This window comes from Bufo gargarizans, chromosome 7, assembly GCF_014858855.1.
Source record: "Bufo gargarizans isolate SCDJY-AF-19 chromosome 7, ASM1485885v1, whole genome shotgun sequence".
In the NCBI taxonomy this organism is placed as follows: domain Eukaryota; kingdom Metazoa; phylum Chordata; class Amphibia; order Anura; family Bufonidae; genus Bufo; species Bufo gargarizans.
Genome location: NC_058086.1, coordinates 51534543 through 51555138, shown reverse-complemented (window position 1 = coordinate 51555138; position 20596 = coordinate 51534543). Strand labels below are relative to the sequence as shown.

The window sequence follows — 20596 nt, the reverse complement described above, 5'->3', positions numbered from 1 at the left end:
GAACTCACCGTCTGGAGAGTGCCCAGGACCAGATAGTTTTACTACAGCCTTTTACAAACAATTCAGTGACCTCCTCTCCCAATTCCTTTTGAAAGTCTTCAATAGCATTGTCCACTAAGCAATCACTTGAAGCCTACATTAGTGTATTACCTAATCCTGGAAAAGACCACTCATTGTCGTCCAATTTCAGACCAATCTCCCTGATCAATATTGACATCAAACTATACTCCAAGATCCTTGCAGATAGATTAGCAGATATAATACATACGGACCAAGTTGGTTTTATACGTGGGAGGGAGGCACGAGATAATATGAATAAAACCCTAATCCTCATCAACGTAGCGAGAGACGATTCATCTCCTCTATGCCTGTTATCAGTAGATGCCGAAAAAGGCACTTGATAGGGTTCATTGGACTTTCCTAGACTCTTCCTTGAAACAAATTGGGCTAGGACCCAGGTTTTTAAATGGAATCCGTGCTTTATACTCAAATCCCACAGCCAAAGTGAGAGTTAATGGGCTCCTGTCTCTGTCAATACCGATCCAGAATGGGACCAGGCAGGGGTGTCCATTGTCTCCACTATTATATGTTTTGGTGATGGAACACTTAGCCAACGCACTTCGCAATAACCCATCAATACATGGTCTCACAGTTAAAACATTTTGAAAATTCAAAACCAGCATTTGCCTGTTTTATTTGGGGACATGGTAGACCACAGATTGGCTTTTCTACCTTAATCAGATCTAAAGCTCAAGGCGGGGTAGGCCTTCCAGACCTCAAACTATATCACACAGCGGCGTCCCTGACTAGACTATTGGATTGGCAACACAATGGAACAACGAAGCAATGGGTGGGACTGGAGCAGAATCTCTACTCTCTTCCACTTAAATACATTCCATGGATTGCCCCTGAGGTCTGTCCACAAACAGACAAAACACTTTGTTACGACAAACGCTTAAACTATGGGATTCCTTAACTCAGAGGGGTATTTGCGCTAGAAGACTCAGTCCACTCACCCCAATTTTGCCTGCTGGCATGAATAGGGATTTTTTTCTTGGTATGAGAGCTACAGACGATCCTTCATTTTCCACGATATCCACAAAATTCCAAAATACACAGATATCCTGGCTACAGTATAAACAATTAAAATCATATGTTTTGTCCAGGAGGGAGCAGTGCTCTTTCGGATCCAACTTAAATGAAACCGAAAAGTTGTTTACCATGTCCTTTCCATCGACACACCTAATCTCTCTGCTGTACCAGAACTTACTGGCAGATTCATACAAAGATACTCTGAGTTTTATCGTGTGATGGGAACAGGAATTAGGAACTAGCTTGGAATGCTCTGATCAACAAAATGCATTTTTATTTTCGCACAAGCTTTCTATGGCATGTTCTGCTCAGGATTTTGTCACGTTGGAACAGATATCTAGTTAGACTACATAGAATCTTTCCTACTGTCCCGGACTCCTGTTGGCGATGCGGCAAAGAAAAAGCTACAATGCTACATATTTGGTGGGGTTGTGAACTAATTAAGCCTTTCTGGGACAAGATTTGGGGAATTTTCCATAATATCACATAGAAGATAGTTGATAACTCTCCTCAAATAGCGCTCCTCTCCATTCTACCAGGCTCCATTGCATCCCAAAAAAAGAGCTTGCTGAGATTCTGTATCACAGCAGCTAGATCAGTTATACCTAGACACTGGTGCTCGGCACGTACTTTTTATCTGATGCTTTTAGAGAAGTATTGCTTCTGGAGTCTGCAGCTGCTTTTCTCAGCCTGTGAGAAGGCCAGGTCCTTGTCCGCTTGTTTCTAACTCTGGAAAAACTGTAGTGTACTATAGCATGACCAGTGTCTGATTACTGATTTCAGGATTTTAGTAGACCCTTTGGATGAATGGAGCCCTATGGATCTGTTTGTCATATACTGGAGCTTGAACAGGGCCTAAGTGGTTATAAAGAACATAGAGATGGGGTAGCTCAACAGTGGTAAAAGCAAATTTGTGTGGAAGACGTTAGGCATTGGGTTATCTGCTAACACAGTGTAAGATCAGCGGGAGGTCCGACAGTACCGGTAATTCTGTGAATGTATCTGAACTATGGCTCCAGTTGAAAATTCCCATAGCTGGGACCTGACAGAACCTTTGACATTAGGGACATTTCAGCAGAAGTCCTACATCAGAGGTTCCAGCTTACTGAGCACTTCAAAGATTTAGCATTTCCATGGGGTCTGTTACTCCACGAATAGAGGAAAATGACATACAATTTTGCAAGAACGGAGACCAATGCTTAGTCCACCTCATACTATATGATAACTAGGAGATACTCTATTGACAAGACATAAACACAACAGGAAATACTGTACATGGACACCTTTGGGAAATTTGTTTTACTAAAACGCATATATTGTGGTTAAAATCATATTCGTAATTTTGTTTTATTAAACATGCTCACTGTTTGGCTTCTGCAGCTTCTGTGTATCACCATACACGACAAGCTGCAGAATCAGAAAGTCAAATCTGACAGAGAGCTTGTCTCATGGCTCGTTCTCCTTCCTCTCCTGTGTTCTGATATACACGAGAAGCTAGAGACCGAGCACTGACCCGAGCTATCTAATGGGTTTGACAATTGACCCCTTGTTACGTACTGTGATACACTGAATCTGCAGAAGCCAAATTGTGCAACACGTTTCATAAAACACAATTAGAAAAATGCATGCATTTCAATAAAAAGAAATGCCTACATAGGTGCTGTAGTCTGAATCCTCTGCTCCCTGATCAGTAATGATCCTTGCTTCTCTAATTCCTCTCAGGTTTAACCTACACATTGTTCATACATGTTTTTCGTCTCTGCACTGACATATGACACACAGGTGAAACCTTCCAAGCTTTACTGAACAAGTCATCAGATGTGAACACAAAGCAGAGATTACGGTAAAGTGCACCTTACATAAGAGAAGTGTGCAGAATTAAGTAGTATGATTGGGAGGCGATGGGAAGCTCAGCTATAACATGGAGCACTGCTGACAGTCACGAGAAGGTCTTTGTCTTTGAATGATTCACGTAAATTGTACATTGGGGCGCGGTACGACTGAAAGTTAATTAGCGGCTTGTATGAAGACCAGAGCCGGGGGTGACATTATTAATGCTTTAGGAATGTGATGGAGCTACTGCTCATCGTCCCCGACAGAGGAAGCTGCTGGAAAGAAGTGACATTGATCTTGACTGACAAGAAACCTCAACATAAGAAGAACACGGTGGACCGTCAAGATGTAAACCTGTCTTTAGCAGGAACCACATGATGACTACCTGAAGTCACAGCTACATTACAAGAACTAGACATTTACGATGGTAAATGTACTCACAACTAATCCCAACAACTCACATTTTCTAATTTGCAACAGGTGAAAACAGTCCCCAGTTATAGGTTTATAACTGGCTAATATACATATATAGTCTGTTAGTCTGACATCTAATTGTTCACAAATCCCGCAAATCCACCATGATGTTTGTGCATACATAGTGATTTGTTGTAGGAGATAACATCATGAAGATAATGATAGCAATGGTTTAGATTTTTCAAAATCACAACAATATCAGAATATCACGTTGCTTCATGTATACAGCTGTCTCGATTATAAATAAGACAGTCTCACAGTTTGTCACGGTTTCACAAAGCAAATGTGGATTCACTCAGGTGACTAAACATGGAAGTGGAGTCTAAGGGTTTTCTTTACCCTTTTAACCCCTGGGCACAACCACAAGAATAGTTGCCAATTAAAACAGCTGATGTGACACCAGCAAGTGACACTGAGACGCAGGACAAAGTCGGTTGGCAGAAGTCATAGTCAGGCGGGCACATGACTGCAGGAGGCGTTCAGACACCATGATAAACAGGCAGGAGGTCAGGATGGGCAGAAGACAGATAGGTCAAAGTATAAGCCGGATCAGAAGGCACAATGCAGTACTCCTTAGCAGGATACAGGAGCCAAAATTGACCTATTGCTCAGGCACTGGACTCTAGGGAAGGGTCTTCAAGAAGCCTGCTTCAGCTAGCCATTGCTTGACTAATCAGACCTTGGCATGTGCTGGCCCTTTAAGAGCTGAGAGTCATGAAGAGGCAAACTGCAGATAAACGCAAGACAACAGCACCAAAGAGAGCATTACGCTCAGGTGAATGGATCATGACACAGTCCTGCTTGTCAAATGTGCACAAAGTCAAAAAAAGGCAGTTTAATCCAGAATAAGCTGATGGTTGAGATAGATCAGAAAGACCTATGAAGGTGGTAGACTTCTAGTGGACTGCAACTTTCATTTTCATGGAACAGAAAGAAGTCTAGTATTCCAAAAAGTCTTCAGCTCCAATACCTGTAGACTGGAAGAAACCTAAAGTACACCCCTGGTCTAATGTTGGCTCGATGATGGTTTTTGAAGACTATAGATGTGATACACACTTTTGACTAATTAGGCCAAACCGAATCCATGGGAAGAAATGCGCAAAAATGGTGGCCGACACCATAGAACCAACCATCTGCCCCTTTTTTGCTATCCAGCAGCTGTTTGGAACACTTTATAGAGGAAACCCGGCCACGTCTCTGCTCCTGGGCCGAGTAAAGATCTTGTAGGACTCATGCTATATGGTTTTGTTATTCCATTTTTATAGTAAAAGAATTAAAAGCAGTAAAAGAAACATAAGCTCCATGCCTCTGCATGTCCCTGGGCATGTTTTATAAGTTTCTATACTCAGGGTCAAGTTTCATTAGTTTGGTCTGGAGGATGATTGAGATGAGGTTGGGGGAGGGGCAATTAAATATTGGGGGGTGCAGATGTTCTGTTTCTGGGGATGATCAGGTTTCAGGACAGAGCCAGAACCTGCAGTTTTGTTTTCCCTCACTCCCTGGATAAATCCTTACATCTGTCTAATGAAATCCAACCTGATGCATTTCATGGCACTCAATGAACCTGTGGAGAGCGGAGATTTATAAGCACAGAAGCTGGAGTAAAGGGTAAATCGCTGAAGATTCAGGCCTGGAGCAGTGCCCTCCACACCAGACATCGTGGCTGCATATCACGTCAGCTTCCTGTAGGTCTACCACTGGAAAGAAAAACTTAGGCCACTATTCTGGGCATGTTCACATTTACACCCCAAATGCTGCATGGAGCTTCTGAATTTTTTCCATTACCTTTGGTTGAATTGAAAAATAATAGAAATCACTACCAGAGGATTCTTGTAGGAAAGATGGGGCCGCTTTGTGTGTGTGGCAACACAACCACTTAAGCTGCCCATACACATTCAATAGCGGTCTCTGTCTCTCTCGACTATCTCCCGGCTACGGCCGAACGTGTATGTGTATTCTGTGAGGAGAACAGAGAAAGCCACTGCCAGACACTTCTCAGACTGTCTCACTGGACAACAAAAGGATCAGGTGATCCTGGTCCAGCAGCGCCGAAGCCAGAGACCACAGCGCTGGAGTCCAGACAGGTAAGTTTGTGACAATAAGAAAAGTGATGACAAAATAGATCCCAATAAGCCCTGAAGCCATGAAAATGAAGGACACCAGACCATGTGCAGTGTGCAACAGGTGTAATGCTATTAACACATCCATGTCTTTTGCAAAAATGTGATGAACACATTAATGTCTGCAGCCCTGGACATTCTCAGGAACTCTAAATAGCAACAGATTTATAAAGACGGAGACAATGTGGCAGATGTATCAATATCACTGTGCCTGAATTTGTGCTGCACAATTGCTGCGCCAAATATATGAAGTGTAAACTCCTGCTGCCTCTAGAGGAGTCTAGAGGGGACAGACAAGTATAGACAGGCACAGAGGAGTATGGAGATGAATGGAGGGGGCAGAGGAGTCTGGCAGTGGTTCTCTCTCCTCCCCCATGCTCAGCTGAGCTGAATTTGATTGTGAATAGGGAGGTCAGGAGGAGTTGTTTTCAGGTAGACGCTAAGCTATAATGTATATGGATGGCATTGGACTTGATCTACTCATATTGTCTATTTATGATACTTTGTATACTCAGTGTGGATTTTTACTTCACCTGCTCATACAGTGGCGTAGCTATAGGGGAAGCGGCTGCTTTGGGACAAAAACTGAGAAGGCGGACTAAAAGATTTTATTGTCAGGGCCCCCTCAACAGTATTATAAAATTACATCAAATAAAGTCATACTATAGGAAACGGAAGGAGTGGCCCCCTCAAATTTGCTGTGGGGCCGAGTCATTTCTAGTTACGTCACTGTGCTCATATATACACTACTCACAAAAAGTTAGGGATATTTGGCTTTTGGGTGAAATTTATGGAAAACGTAAAACGTTCAGGCTACAGTGATATTATATCATGAAAGTCGGGCATTTAAGTAAAAGCAGCAATGGCGATTTCCTCATCTTAAACAATTTATAGAAACAAAAGCCGACCCCAGTGCTAAGTATACCCCCATAAAAATGTCAGCATCTCAAAAACTTGTCCTGTGGCCTTGAGCACCAGTTCCAGCTTGACAACGATGCCTCCTGCTGGCGTTGTTCACAATGAAGCGCTCATCAGTGTGGGATGTGGCCAAAGGACGTCCACTTCTCTGCCTTTCTGTGACTCTTCCAGTCTCTCTAATACAACCTTCTGATGACAGTCTGTACCACTCTAAGCTCAGTGGCCACTTCCATCTGAGAACATCCTGCTTGAAGCCTCACAATGGCGAGATCCTGTTGATCAATTGTTAGATGTAGTCTTGGTCTCATGATGTGTCAAAATGTGAACAGCATGATGAGGACTGTTTAAATACCAATTCTAATTGAAGAAGGAAATAAATTGGGTGATTCATGGATTAAACACCTGTTGTGAATTTTACCGTTACCGTGCAAAAAGTCCTGAAACACTGAACAGTAGGACATGTGCATTCAGAACGTTAGAGAAGGTCACATTAACTTCTGTAAAGGTCAGAGTGAATTTTAGGTTCATCCTGAAATTTCACCCACAAGCCAAATATCCCTAACTTTTTGTGAGTAGTAGTATATCTATACAGACAGATGAACTTGAGTGTAACAGTGAACTCATGTTTGTAGCTGGACCCAGGTACACATAGACCCCAGTCTCTTCTGTAGCTGGATCCAGGACTGCAGAAGTCGGTTGTAAATAACTGGCAGATTTTCTCATTTCTGCACATATATTACAGCACTTAAAATAATGACTAAAAACATATTAATCAAGGGATGAAAACGTGTTGTGCATCTGGAGTGATTCAGTCTTCCTTCATGATAATAAGAAACAGTCTCTAATGAGAATTCTGGGGGTTTATTGCACTGTAAGAGTATCTGGCCTCCTCTCTGCCCTCTCTGTCATACCATTCAGGGTCTTACAGCAAGAATTCATTAATTGTGACCAGGATGGGAAAGGAAGAAGGAGAAGCGTCGGCGAGGAGTCAGTGAGGCGTGGTGTGCGGGAATGAGTGAAGGCTCTCTTGTGGTGCACATACAATAGTAACTTAATATGGAGCCAGGCACAGAACATACAATGAGGCGCTATGTCACCAGATCGCCTGTAGGGACAATACATGCTGCTCACCTATCTCTTATGGCAGGGCTTGTAATGTATATTCCTGGGCACACGTCTGCTTCATGGCCTCAATGCATAGAGCTGTTTTTAACCAGTACAAATAATAAAAAAAGAGATCTAGAGTTGCAAGAAAAAGTAAGTGAACTCTTTGTAATTCCCTGTATTTCTACATTAATCTTGTATAAAATATGGTTTAATTGTTCTCAATGATGTAACTAACCTAATAACACAGACACCGCTCATCTCTTTTATTGAACACATTGAGTAATATCTGCAATGAACGGAGAAAAAGTAAGTGAACCCTTAAATTTAATAACTTGTAGATTAATATTTTGCACAACATTGAGTAGGAATTTTCCACTGTTCCTCCCTGCAAACGTGTTTCAGTTCATCAGTATTTCTGGGATGCCCCGCATGAGCAGCCCTCTTCAGGTCACAGCATCTCCATAGGGTTAAGGTCAGGACTGTGACTTTGCCATTCAAAAACATGAATCTTTGTTGCATTCTTTAGTTGATTTACTTGTGCACTTTGGGTCATTGTCCTGTCACATCATCTCATCAGCTTGAGCATTGTTCCCTCAATGATTGCAGGGTGTCCAGGCCCTGAGACTTGCCCTAAACCATGATGCTCCAGCCATACAGATGGGTTGATGTGTTGGGCTTGATCTGCAGTACTCTTTCTTCATACATATCGTTGTGTTTTTGTGCTATAAATTTCTACTTTTGTCTCATTTGTCCATAGAAATTTTTCACACAAGAGCGGTGGAACTTCCAGGTGGTGTCGCATAAACTTGCAATGGGCCGCCATGTTTTTTTTGGACAGCAGCGTGTACTTCCATGAGCACCATTCTTGTTTTCAGCGATTTTCTAATAGTGGACACAGAGGTTTTGCATTTTGTAGAGTCTTCTGCAAGTCTTTTACTGCTATCCTTGCGTTCTTTCTTACCTCTTTCAGGATTGCCCTTTGTGCAAACTTTAGTTTTTCCTCCAGGGTTCACCTTAAATGTTAAAGAATAAGGAGATCTCCGAGCCATCTTTAGGCTCAGTCTATGTATAGAAGTCACTGGCGGTCTTGGTTTGATCACTCTGCCCTTATAGTATTGTTGGTCGGCATTCTAGGCACGGACTTCCTGCTGAGCTTCTTGTTATATACACCAGCCATCATTCTGGATGTTGAATAAGATCTGCAGTGTAAAGCAGGAAGGGGGCCGAACTGCATGATTTAAAATACTGTAAATTTCAGACAACCTCAGACTCCAACAGACAATGCAACTAAGCTGTGCCATAATGGAGCAGAGCTGTAGCGTAAAACATAGCGGTCTATTAAGCATTCTGTAATGAGACAGGAGGCAGAATATACCTACCTTATACTCATCGGACAATGACGATATGATGGAATCACTGATGACAGAGATATTCATATAATTCAGAGACAGCTAATCTGAATTTGACATCTGCTGTATGATCAAGAGCTGCTGAGATGAATCAAAGGAGAAAATGGAAATCCATTTCATTACATTAATGTCTATGACGTACAGACTTCATGGGTGCCTGGCTCAAATTATCGTACTGAGTGAAGCCGAGATGTTCATTTCCCAGCAGTGATAAACAGCGGCTGCAAGGTAAGTATCCCCCCTCCCCCGGACGAAAATAGGTGTTCAACATGATAATAAAACATAGAAAAAGATTCTTGCAGAATTTACAGCCGGCTGCAGGTGACAGCCAGTGTTCCCTCTAAGCTGCGCGGGTGGGCGGCCGCGCAGCAATTATTGTGGCCCCGCTCACAATTTTATAATGCCCGCTCACTCGCTCATGCCTAGTTCGCTAACACTGCTGGCAAAATGCCAGCTCTTGTCGTCACTCGTCAGACTTGTGCGTGACGGCGCCGACGTCCTCCTCGTAGTCTTATGCGGCTCAGCACAGCGGGGCGCCGCCTACATAACGTCAGACGTCACACACACACCGCTGTTCGCGCACTTATTGGCGCTGCAGGATTCGTGGGAGAAGGAAGGGAACTCTGAGGAGCGCGGGCACAGAGTTTGCTGAGGTAGTGGCCGTGTCTGGTCTGAAAGAAATTGATAGACTGTGCTGGGCTGGCGGCGCTGCTGTTGCTGTGGGCTGTAGCCGGGCCAGCGTGAAAAGGGGAGAAAAATACGTTATAAAAAAGTCTGATAAATACCAGTGTGAATGAAGGACTGTTAAAAGGGGTTAATAACTACAGAAGGCCCTTCACAGTAGTTATTAACCACTTCAGCAGTCCCCCATTCACAGTATTTATTAACCACTTCAGCAGTCCCCCATTCAAAGTATTTATTAACCCCTTTCACTAGTCCCCTCTTCAGTGAAGGGGGGACTGCTGAAGTGGTTAATAAATACTGTGAATGGGGGACTGCTGAAGTGGTTAATAAATACTGTGAATGGGGGACTGCTGAAGTGGTTAATAACTACTGTGAATGGGGGACTGCTGAAGTGGTTAATAACTACTGTGAAGGGCCTTCAGTAGTTATTAACCCCTTTTAACAGTCCTTCATTCACACTGGTATTTATCAGACTTTTTTATAACGTATTTTTCTCCCCTTTTCACCCCGGCCCTGCCACAGCCCACAGCAACAGCAGCGCCGCCAGCCCAGCACAGTCTTTCTTTTTTCCCCCTTTAGGTGTTTAGGTGTTACAGCAATCTAATTAAAGTTCTATTTTAACACCTAAAGAGAAAGGAAAAAAATAAAAGCTGCTGTTTCTCTAGATCAGTGTTTCCCAACCAGTGTGCCTCCAGCTGTTGCAAAACTACAACTCCCAGCATGCCTGGACAGCCTTTGGCTGTGCGGGCATGCTGGGAGTTGTAGTTTTGCAACAGCTGGAGGCACACTGGTTGGGAAACGCTGCTCTAGATGACCTTATGTTGATAGTAGTGTTAATAGAGTCTCAATGATTTGTAAAAATAGTGTAGATGCTTTTATAGACCCTTGAGACTCTATTACCACTACTCTCAACATAAGGTCATCTAGAGAAACAGCAGCTTTTTTAAATTATTTTTTTCCTTTAGGTGTTTAGGTATTAGGCCTAGTTCACAGTTCAGTGTTTGGTCAGTGATTTCCATCAGTGATTTGTGAGCCAAAACCAGAAGTGGAGCCTCCATAGACATGAGGTAGAAGGGAAAAATCTGCTCCTGTTCTATGTTTAGAGCTGCACCTGGTTTTGGCTCACAAATCACTGATGGAAATCACTGACCAAACACTGAAGTGTGAACGAGGCCTTAGAGCAATAAAATGAAAATTATGTTTTAACATAAGGGTCAGAAACTGGGTTTTGTTTAGCCTCTTGGTTATTAGTTTTTCTATGTAAGTTCTCTGGATCAAAGATTTTTTTTCCCTGTATGGTTTTTATACGGAGACCAATGTCCAGTGATCACAGAGAGGACTATACTGTATATTGTACGGGATGGTGCAGGGGTTATACTGTATATTGTACGGGATGGTGCAGGGGGTTATACTGTATATTGTACGGGATGGTGCAGGGGTTATACTGTATATTGTACGGGATGGTGCAGGGGGTTATACTGTATATTGTACGGGATGGTGCAGGGGTTATACTGTATATTGTACGGGATGGTGCAGGGATTATACTGTATATTGTACGGGATGGTGCAGGGATTATACTGTATATTGTACGGGATGGCGCTAAGGTTTGTATGCTCTTTGAAGTGACAATTATCTTAGGTTTTCCTATCGCCCACCTTTGATGGCGCTGTGCCCAGCTCTGAGCCGACCCCGCTCAGCAGCTGCCAAGGCTTAGAGGGAACACTGGTGACAGCGCAGCATTATAACGTCTGGTATCAGGGAAGGGGCGTACAGCAGGAATCTATGAGGCAGGAGCCCCTGTCACCGGCAGATAAATCACCAGGAATGAGGCAGACATGGCCCAAAGATCTCCTGGAACAAGACTCAGGAGAAGATGAAGATTAAATCTTGCAGTTAGCATTCTCAGCTAATGCACCCTAAGGCAAGAGGTATACGAGTCTGAAGATGGGAGATTTCCATGGAACCCAAGATGGGTCAGGAGAGATCTGTGCCGTCTATCATCACCTCCGCTCCTCGATGACATGATACATCAGCAACAATATCCTGCTCTTGGCTACTGTATCGAGAGGAAGATCCCTGTAATCAAGACATGTCTGTCACACGGCTCGCTAGACAGGATAGATTTACCTCCACCACACATGGAGTGATGGTCAGCACAGATAGCCGTGCACCAGCAGATGTCCCCACAGGTACCTCCGCCATATGCCTCTCAATATCATGTAATAATATAGCAACCAGCAAATCAAAGCAGCTTCACATAGAATAAAAAGGAACATTTGGCAGCAACAACACTTACAGTAACTGATACCCTCAGGTCTTCCAGGAGCTCCAGAGGTTGGGGTTACAGAGGCAGTGTAGATGAAGAAATCATTTTGCAAAGGGAAAAATTGAGCAAGTGCATATGCTGCAACTACAGTATATATTTCAAAGACAATATTTCAATATGTTCATATGAAGGCACCATGAGAGCTTCAAAAGGAGACATGTCTGTCACATAAAGCCTTTTATCAAGCTATAGCTGTGCAATAATCAGTTGTATGCCTTGAAGCTTGAAATGCAACAGTTTGAGGTTCTTGTAATATACAATGGCTTGAATAAATTAAAATATACACAATCCCGTTATTCTTACCAATTCCTAATTTTGAGGTCGGCAGCGTGTAGCTCAAGAAGGAAGTCATGTGTGCTGAGTTAGCTCGGTGGGTATATAAATGTGTGCTATATAAATGTGTGCTGAGCTGGCTCGTGGGTATATAGGGTGTGTGATAGGCTGTCTGCACACATATCCCTCGTTGCCGTCATAGGTAAAAGGGGATTTATCAGAGTTGGGATGATTATTGGCTTTTGGGCCCCGGGTGTCGGTATTTCTGAACATGCGCAGTGTGAACTGTTCTCGTGCTGCTGTAGAGAAAATGTATCATGAGTGGACAAATCACACCATTGAGAATAAGTGACGTGGAAACTGCGGAGCACCACGTGTCACTGATGTGAGAGGTGAATGTCTACTACAGAGGTGCGGAAGGGTGGACTGACACCCTACGGGGAGCAGCTCACCGCCAAAGTGACCCATGGGGCACCAGACATGTGTCTAACACAACAGTTCAGAGAACCTACTGTGTATGAGGCTCTGGAGTAGACGGACGGTCACTGCACCTCTGATAACCAAGCTGCATCGTCAGAAAAGGCTTCAGTTTTTGCGGCAGTATCAGAATTAGACCTCCACTGATTGCTAAGGTTTGTCTTCTCCGATGAGTCACGTTTTCTGCTTCATGGAACGGATGGATATTGGCGTGTCAGGAGAGAAACATCAGAGAGGGAACACCCTGCATCCATTGCTGGAAGAACACAAGCTGGTGGGGGCAGAGTTTTGGTCTGAGGAAGGTTTTTCCTTGCATTCTCTGGGCCACACATCTATGTGGAAGGCATTCTCAACTGTTTTGGGTATGAATCCTTGCAGATCACTTACACCCCTACATGCTGATTGTCTCTCCTGGGGCAGAAGTGATCTTCTAGCAACACAATGCGACATGTCACGGTTGGAAGAGCATGACCAAGATTCCAAGTACTACCCTGGCCCCCTAATTCCCCAGACTTGAACACAATTGATCATCTGTGGGACCACCTCGATGGTCATGTTCTCTCTATGGATCCCCCCTGCGCTCCCTCCAGCAGCTGTGGGATGCACTGCAGTGGCATGGCTCCAGATACCTGTAACAACCTCCCCCAGGCCGTCTAGCTGCTGTCTGTGCTGCACACAGAAGTTACTCTGGATATTAGTTGGGACTCCACTGTATATGAGTGCATTGATTTTCAGCGCTGAACACACACCCTATAACTTATGTGCCATTCAAGGTCTGTGGGGCATAACCAGCTGATTTCAGAACTGGCGGCTGGTTACTCATGAGCCACTCAGATTATCATGATTGGGGTCTACCATTGGGGTCATCCAGTACTACTTTTCCCCTGCACTGACGGCTAATTTCCAGGGCAGATTGCTTTAGAGATGAGGCTCTCCAGATGAGACAAGCCTTTGAAATAAACATATGTAGAATTAAACCCTTTGGATTTAATTCCAGCTTTATATCGTGCAATTGATGAATCGTTAGGATCTCACCATGTTTACCATTGATGCTGTTAGTGAAATAATGGGTGACAATCTGCAGATTCTGGGCTTTATCTTTCCCTCTGCTGGGTCTGGTAAATGCACATTTATTCTCTCCCTGCTGAAGGGGTGAGCTCTCTCTGGTGTGATGTCAGCTCTGCACTTTGTGAACCAAGAAGATATCTCCCCAGCTGCTCCTCCTCCCCTCTCACAGCATGCAGCATCACAGACACAAAGAAGGCTAAACTGCAGCTGCATCTCCCCCTCTAGCTTCGATTTACTGTTTTATTCCAGATTGAATGTTTGAGGACTGAGTAGTTTTGTTAATCTCTACAGATGACCTGCAGGCTATGGAGAGGGGAAAACACAGGCTGCAGGAAGACTAGGAAGAGGACAGTTCCCCTAATATCTTACAATATAAAGTTTCAGATATTCACATGTGCTCCTGAATTTGTTACAATGGGTACACAGACAGTACAAAGCAATGAAACGGTTACAGACAGCAAGTGAAGAATCATTTTACTTACATCTTAGAATCCAATTTAAGTAGAAATCCAAGACGATCATATTCTGAAAAAGAAAAGCAGCGATTAGTTATAGGATAATACTTTATCTCTTAGGGATGCTTTGACACAGTCAGTGTTTTATCAGTGATTTTCATCAGTGATTGGCCTCATGCACACAACCGTTTTTCGGGTCTGCATCCGAGCCGCAGAAACTGGGTACGGACCCATTCACTTCAATGGGGCCGCAAAAGATGCGGACAGCCCTCCGTGTGCTGTCCGCATCCGTTGCTCCGTTCCGAGACCCCGCAAAAATGCAGTAAGGAGAACCTCCCCATGCACTTGTTTCTTGTTGAGCTTGTACTTATAGACAGCTAAGGGTGGGTTCACATCAGCGTTATGGATTCCGTTATGGCTTTTCATTATAACATGGTTATAACAGAAAGTAACGGAATCCATAAGACGGAAGTCAAAACGGAAGCCTTTAAGTGACATTCCATTTTGATCCGTCATAATCAAAGTCTATGGGAATTATAATGGATCCGTCTGGTTCCCGTTATGCAAGACGGAAAACAAAGTCCTGTCGACAGGACTTTTTTTGTCCGTTCTGCATAACGGAAACTGGACGGATCCGTTATGATTCCCATAGACTTCTATTATGACGGAAAGCCTTTTAAAGGCTTCCGTTTTGCATTCCATCATAATACAAGTCTGTGGGCAGCAGAACGGATCCGTCCTGGTTTCCGTTATGCAGGACTGGACACGGATACGTTCTGCTGCCCATAGACTTGTATTATGAAGGATCAAAACGGAATGCCTCTTAAAAGGCTTCTGTTTTGACTTCCGTCTTTTGGATTCCATTACTTTCCATTATAACCATGTTATAACGAAAAGCCATAAACGGAATCCCTAACGCTAGTATGAACCCACCCTAATTTGTAAACCTGGAGTGCAAAGCATGGCGAATTAGCAGCAGGATGATGGAAGACGTAGCCTCCAATACACACTGCAGCTAAGCTGGGGTCCACAATCATATCTGTGTCCTAATGGGGCGTAGGTATAAAAACCAATACAGGGTGGACTCTCATATTCCTGGTCTGAACACCATGCAGATTCTACAGGTGCTGTACGTTTGACCCATTACAGGCTTCCTGATTACTGAATATACATCCAGCATATTCCGCCCTGTTGTGCAGAGGTTGTCATCACACGTCAGTCCCTGTGCTGCTCAGAATCTCCCTATCTGAAACATCTGAAACACACGGGGGACAATTTACCTGCGCTGACCCTTGTTTTACCCTCAGACACCCCGAACGGTTAATTGGCAGCTGTTGCTGCAGGTTTTCCTCCCAGTACTGGGAGGAAAACGTCCTCAGACACCCAGTGCGGTTCAGATAACCTGCTGTCCCACGTGGCCAGAAAGCACGAGACTCGCTGTTCCCCTGTTCTGTCTCCTCATTAGTCTTGACGTTTCTGGGAAAAATGGCTCACTACTATTTACATAAAGATAATGTTACCCATCATTCATGTAATGTACATTTCACACGACCACTAAGAATAGGAATCTGTATATTAAAAGGGAATGCCCATTCGTCCTGGGCCCCATGACCTGATAGGATTAGAACAAGATATAGATATCAAGAAGCCACCGATGCAACGTGCAAACCCAACCAGCCAGCAAAGCGTGGGAAGTAGCTCCCAATGCAAAGTGTCTGCTCCCACAGATTGACATTATAGAAATGCAATAGCTAGGTTATACAAGATGGATGTATGAGGGTGGGAAGCGGTAAAGTAAAATGTATATTCAGATAGTAAGAAGAAGATACAAGTTGTTCTATAAAGTATGAAGATGCCCACAGTCCTGAACCCGGCTGTTACGGTGATACTGGGACTGGTGAAAGGTCCTGTAACAGGAAGCGGCCCAGCAAAAAAAACAACAACCCTGATTATATCGGCTCTTTGATATCATCAATTAATAAAAGTTCCTGTTGTGAAATTCAGTATATCACAGTCATACTTTCCCTGCAGTGTGTCATTACATAATAAAGTGATAAACTCCACGTATTTTTACTGAGATGCTGCTATCCAAAACCATCAGCAAGCGGCTAGCTTAGTTTGTATTCAGCGTTTCATGTCCGTCATGTAAAGGATTTTCAGCCCTTTCATCTGCCTTCCATCTTAGGGGGAGATTGATCATTTCTTTAGGCCTGTTTCACACTTGGGTAGTGGCTTTCCGGTTTTGAGATACGGCAGAGAATATCAAAAACAGAATTAAACGGATCCGTGCCTTTTAATACATCCGGATGCATCTGTTTCTGCTGGATCCGGTTGAATTGAATCTAAACTGGATCTGGTATGGAAATGATTGTAAGTCAATGGGCGCCAGATCCAGCCCCATTGACCTACATTGATTTTCATGCTGGTTTGCTCCGTTTTGCAGACCGGACACAAAACCGCAGCTTTCTAGTGCATGCATCAGATCTATCTGAAATGACACATATCCTTTAAGCAAAAAGCATTTTATCAAAATGCTATGAAATCAATCTGGCAAATGCAGTATGCGAAAAGAGATCTGAGAAGTGCAATACAGAAACCTCTTCATTGCCTCACTGCAGACAAAGCCACGTCACACCCGGGTCTGAGTGCGTCTTAGAGGTTTGCAACTGACATAGGTTAACAGTCGATCAGTTCAGTCAATGGATTCAGTCTTCTTAGCTTTCTCTGGGACCATCCCCATAATGGTTACCTCGTCCTTATAGATACTGCAGACTCATCCGATCTGTCTCTGAGGACCAGGACAAAGAGGCTCTATTATCTCATATTCAACCATTCTGTCTCAGGTGATACATTCATATGTCATATATGTCCTGATTAAGAGTTTTCTTTTCTGCAGATTTTGCCTTCAAATCTCCTTACAGTTTACTTATGAAAGCTACCTGCAGTACCACTTCTCACCACAGCTATTTACAAAGCTTCTTTATATAAGGACCAATACAACAGCGCCCCCGCCTGTGTCAAATCTCTTATTCTAAATGCAAACATACTGGAATAAAACACATGAAAAATTAAAGTAAAATATAAATTCTATGTCAGTATTGAACAGACAGAACAAGCAAAATCATTATAAGACATGTCACAATAAAGCCAGCTTTCGGGCTGCTCCCCATTATTAGGACTCCTCCACCCCGTCTTTTGTATCTTGTTCACTTTTTTTTTCTCACTGTGGTTTACTTATATGTAATCTATAATCTTTCTCTCCTTACAGTTATGGAAATGATGTCCTACTGACACAGCAACATCTGCAGTGTAAGGCCTCATGCACACGACCGTTGTTTGGGTCCGCATCCGAGCCATCGTTTTGGCGGCTCGGATGTGGACCCATTCACTTCCATGGGGCCGCAAAAGATGCGGACAACACTCAGTGTGCTGTCCGCATCTTTTGCTCCGTTCCGCGGCCCCGCAAAAAATATAACATGTCCTATTCTTGTCCGCGCTTTGCGGACAAGAATAGGCATTATACTGACGGCCGCCGGTTCTGTTGCGCAAATTACGAAAGGCACACAGGCGGCTTCCGTTTTTTGCGGACCGCAAAAAACGGCACGGTCGTGTGCATGAGGCCTAAAGCAGAGGGGATGAACTGAAAAGAGACTGAGCCTCTGTTGGACATGCTCTTTACTATCCATCCTACCACATACATCTGCTCTATAGGACTGCTTCCTTCAGTTATAGATCTTCATTATATGACTGCGCTATCCCATTCAGATAAAAATAAAATAAAAAATTAAGCCAAAGAAACCAGTAGAGAATGGCCGCTCCAGGCACTCGTCAGTTATTCTGATAATGTTAGGCTACTTTCACACTTGCGGCAGTGTGATCCGGCAAGCAGTTCCATCGTCGGAACTGCCCGCTGGATTCGCCAATCTGGATGTGACCGAAAGCATTTGTGAGACGCATCCGGATGCGGATCCGTCTCACAAATGCATTGCAAGAACGGATCCGTCTCTCTGCTTGTTATGCGGACAGACGGATCCGTCTTGTCTCTTTTTTCAAATTTTTACCGGTCTACGCATGCAGAAGAACGGATCCGGCATTCCGGTATTTTGAATGCCGGATCCGGCACGAATACATTCCTATGGAGAAAAATGCCAGATCCGGCATTCCGGCAAGTCTTCAGTATTTTTCGCCGGAGATAAAACCGTAGCATGCTACAGTTTTATCTTTTGCCTGATCAGTCAAAACGACTGAACTGAAGACATCCTGATGCATCCTGAACGGATCGCTTTCCATTCAGAATGCATGGAGATAAAACTGATCAGTTATTTTCCGGTATAGAGCCCCTGTGACGGAACTCAGTGCCAGAAAAGAATAACACTAGTGGAACCACTCACCTCAGTATGAGGAGTTTATAAAAGGCAAGTCATAATACAAACACATTATACCTACAAAATATTCAACCTTTCAGAGAAAGTTCACTTGTAGGAAAAGTGACATAAAAAATGGGTCTCTTTGTAAATGTATTACATTACGTATCCTGCACTGATCCTGAGTTACATCCTGTATTATACTCCAGAGCTGCACTCACTATTCTGCTGGTGCAGTCACTGTGTACATACATTACTTATCCTGTACTAATCCTGAGTTACATCCTGTATTATACTCCAGAGCTGCACTCACAATTCTGCTGGTGCAGTCACTGTGTACATACATTACTTATCCTGTACTGATCCTGAGTTACATCCTGTATTATACTCCAGAGCTGCACTTACTATTCTGCTGGTGCAGTCACTGTGTACATACATTACTTATCCTGTACTAATCCTGAGTTACATCCTGTATTATACTCCAGAGCTGCACTCACTATTCTGCTTGTGGAGTCACTGCTTCCCCTTCATTACCCAGCTGAGCTGTTAGGGATTGTGTTGTTGCTTATATAGCACTGACATAATCAGCGGCGGTGTACATAGATTTGCCATCAGTCACATCAGTCCTTTATCCAGAAGCTCACAATATATTCTTACGTCACATGCGCAGCATCTATAATCTACTACTAAATTATTTCCATCCAGTCTTTTATAATCTAGAAGACAATAAAGGAATATTTCCACTCATTACCGGCACAGTATTTGGCGCGGGTGTCTCTCGGTGTGTACAGAAAGCACTGGATGCTTCGCTGGGGATTTCACGTCATCGTTTCCCATTAGAAGGTTTCTCTGCATTATGTGTACGAGGCGGGTCCATAGGATATAATGCCGCAAAACCACAACGAATTAAGATGAATCACTGTGTAATGGGGCAGCGGGTGACTCATAGCAGCATCACTGGATTAGTGAAAACGTGCCCAGAGATTAGCAGTCGTCACACATTCCTCCAGCTGCAAATCAAGGCTGCATACACTGCAAAGTAGAAAGTAATGACTTTGTTCACGTCTGCATTAAATATTTCCACTGTTCTGCTCCATTATATGAGCAGAACAGTGAAAACTATGGAAACGCTTGCATAACGGACACAAATGGCGCCCATTGAATTCCATCATGGAGCCCATTTTACCAGACTTGGTGCGCTATTTTGTTGAGCTAGTTTTAATGGAATCTGTGTGGCATGCTTCAACGTAAATGTGAACTGTCTTATCCAACTGCTCTGGAGGCCCTGCCATGCACTGGAGTGTACAGTAATTCCTGGTACAATTATATTCTGACTATATAAGGTCACACTTACTGACCTCTGGAAATCACCTTTTGGAAATTAGGTAGTGAAAATATTTGGACAGCAACCGCTCCCCCTTTTACAAGCCATGTACCACATTTACTACATAAGCAGCACGTATGAACTGTACTGAAAAACCTGACCAGTTACGTCCTCCAAACCACAGTCCCTCCCCCCAAAAACTCTAAGGTTCTCTTTCCCCCATTAAATAAGCACAAACAATACTCAGATGCAGGGGCGTAGCTAAAGGCTCATGGCCCGGTGCAAGAGTTCAGCTTGGGTCCCCCTTCCCTCAGTGGTTTGTGGCCAGGGGCAGGGAAGCACTTGGCCTTTATGCTGCTGGAGGCAAAAATTGAAACGGCAAACCCCCCCATGCCAAATTCTTGACCTAACCCCTTCCCTCCAGCCAGAGGTGTAACTCGACCAGCATGCACTTTCTTTAATACCAGTTTGTTCTTATGCGGCACAAGGGTTTTTGGGCCCTCCTCAGGCTTCTGGGCCCAGTAGCGACTGCTACCTCTGCACCCCCTATAGTTACATCCATGCTCAGGTGGGCTTCCCAATATACCCCTAAATGACTGACGTACTGGTACAGTCACATTAAAATTGGAAAAACCCTCCCAAAAATGTTTTTTTTTTTTATTGTAGATTTAG

The 20596-nt window shown here is 43.7% G+C and overlaps 1 protein-coding gene across 9 annotated transcripts in view; it reads right to left on the bottom strand.

The window, feature by feature from the left end:
• The window catches only part of ST3GAL3 (ST3 beta-galactoside alpha-2,3-sialyltransferase 3), a 308463-nt gene that overhangs the window by 144725 nt on the left and 143142 nt on the right, over positions 1-20596 (bottom strand). For all 9 annotated transcript variants that reach the window (XM_044301369.1, XM_044301368.1, XM_044301371.1 and 6 more), the window contains one exon: positions 14264-14306. In XM_044301369.1, coding sequence (XP_044157304.1) covers positions 14264-14306 — 43 coding nt within the window. The remainder of the gene's footprint in view (positions 1-14263; positions 14307-20596) is intronic.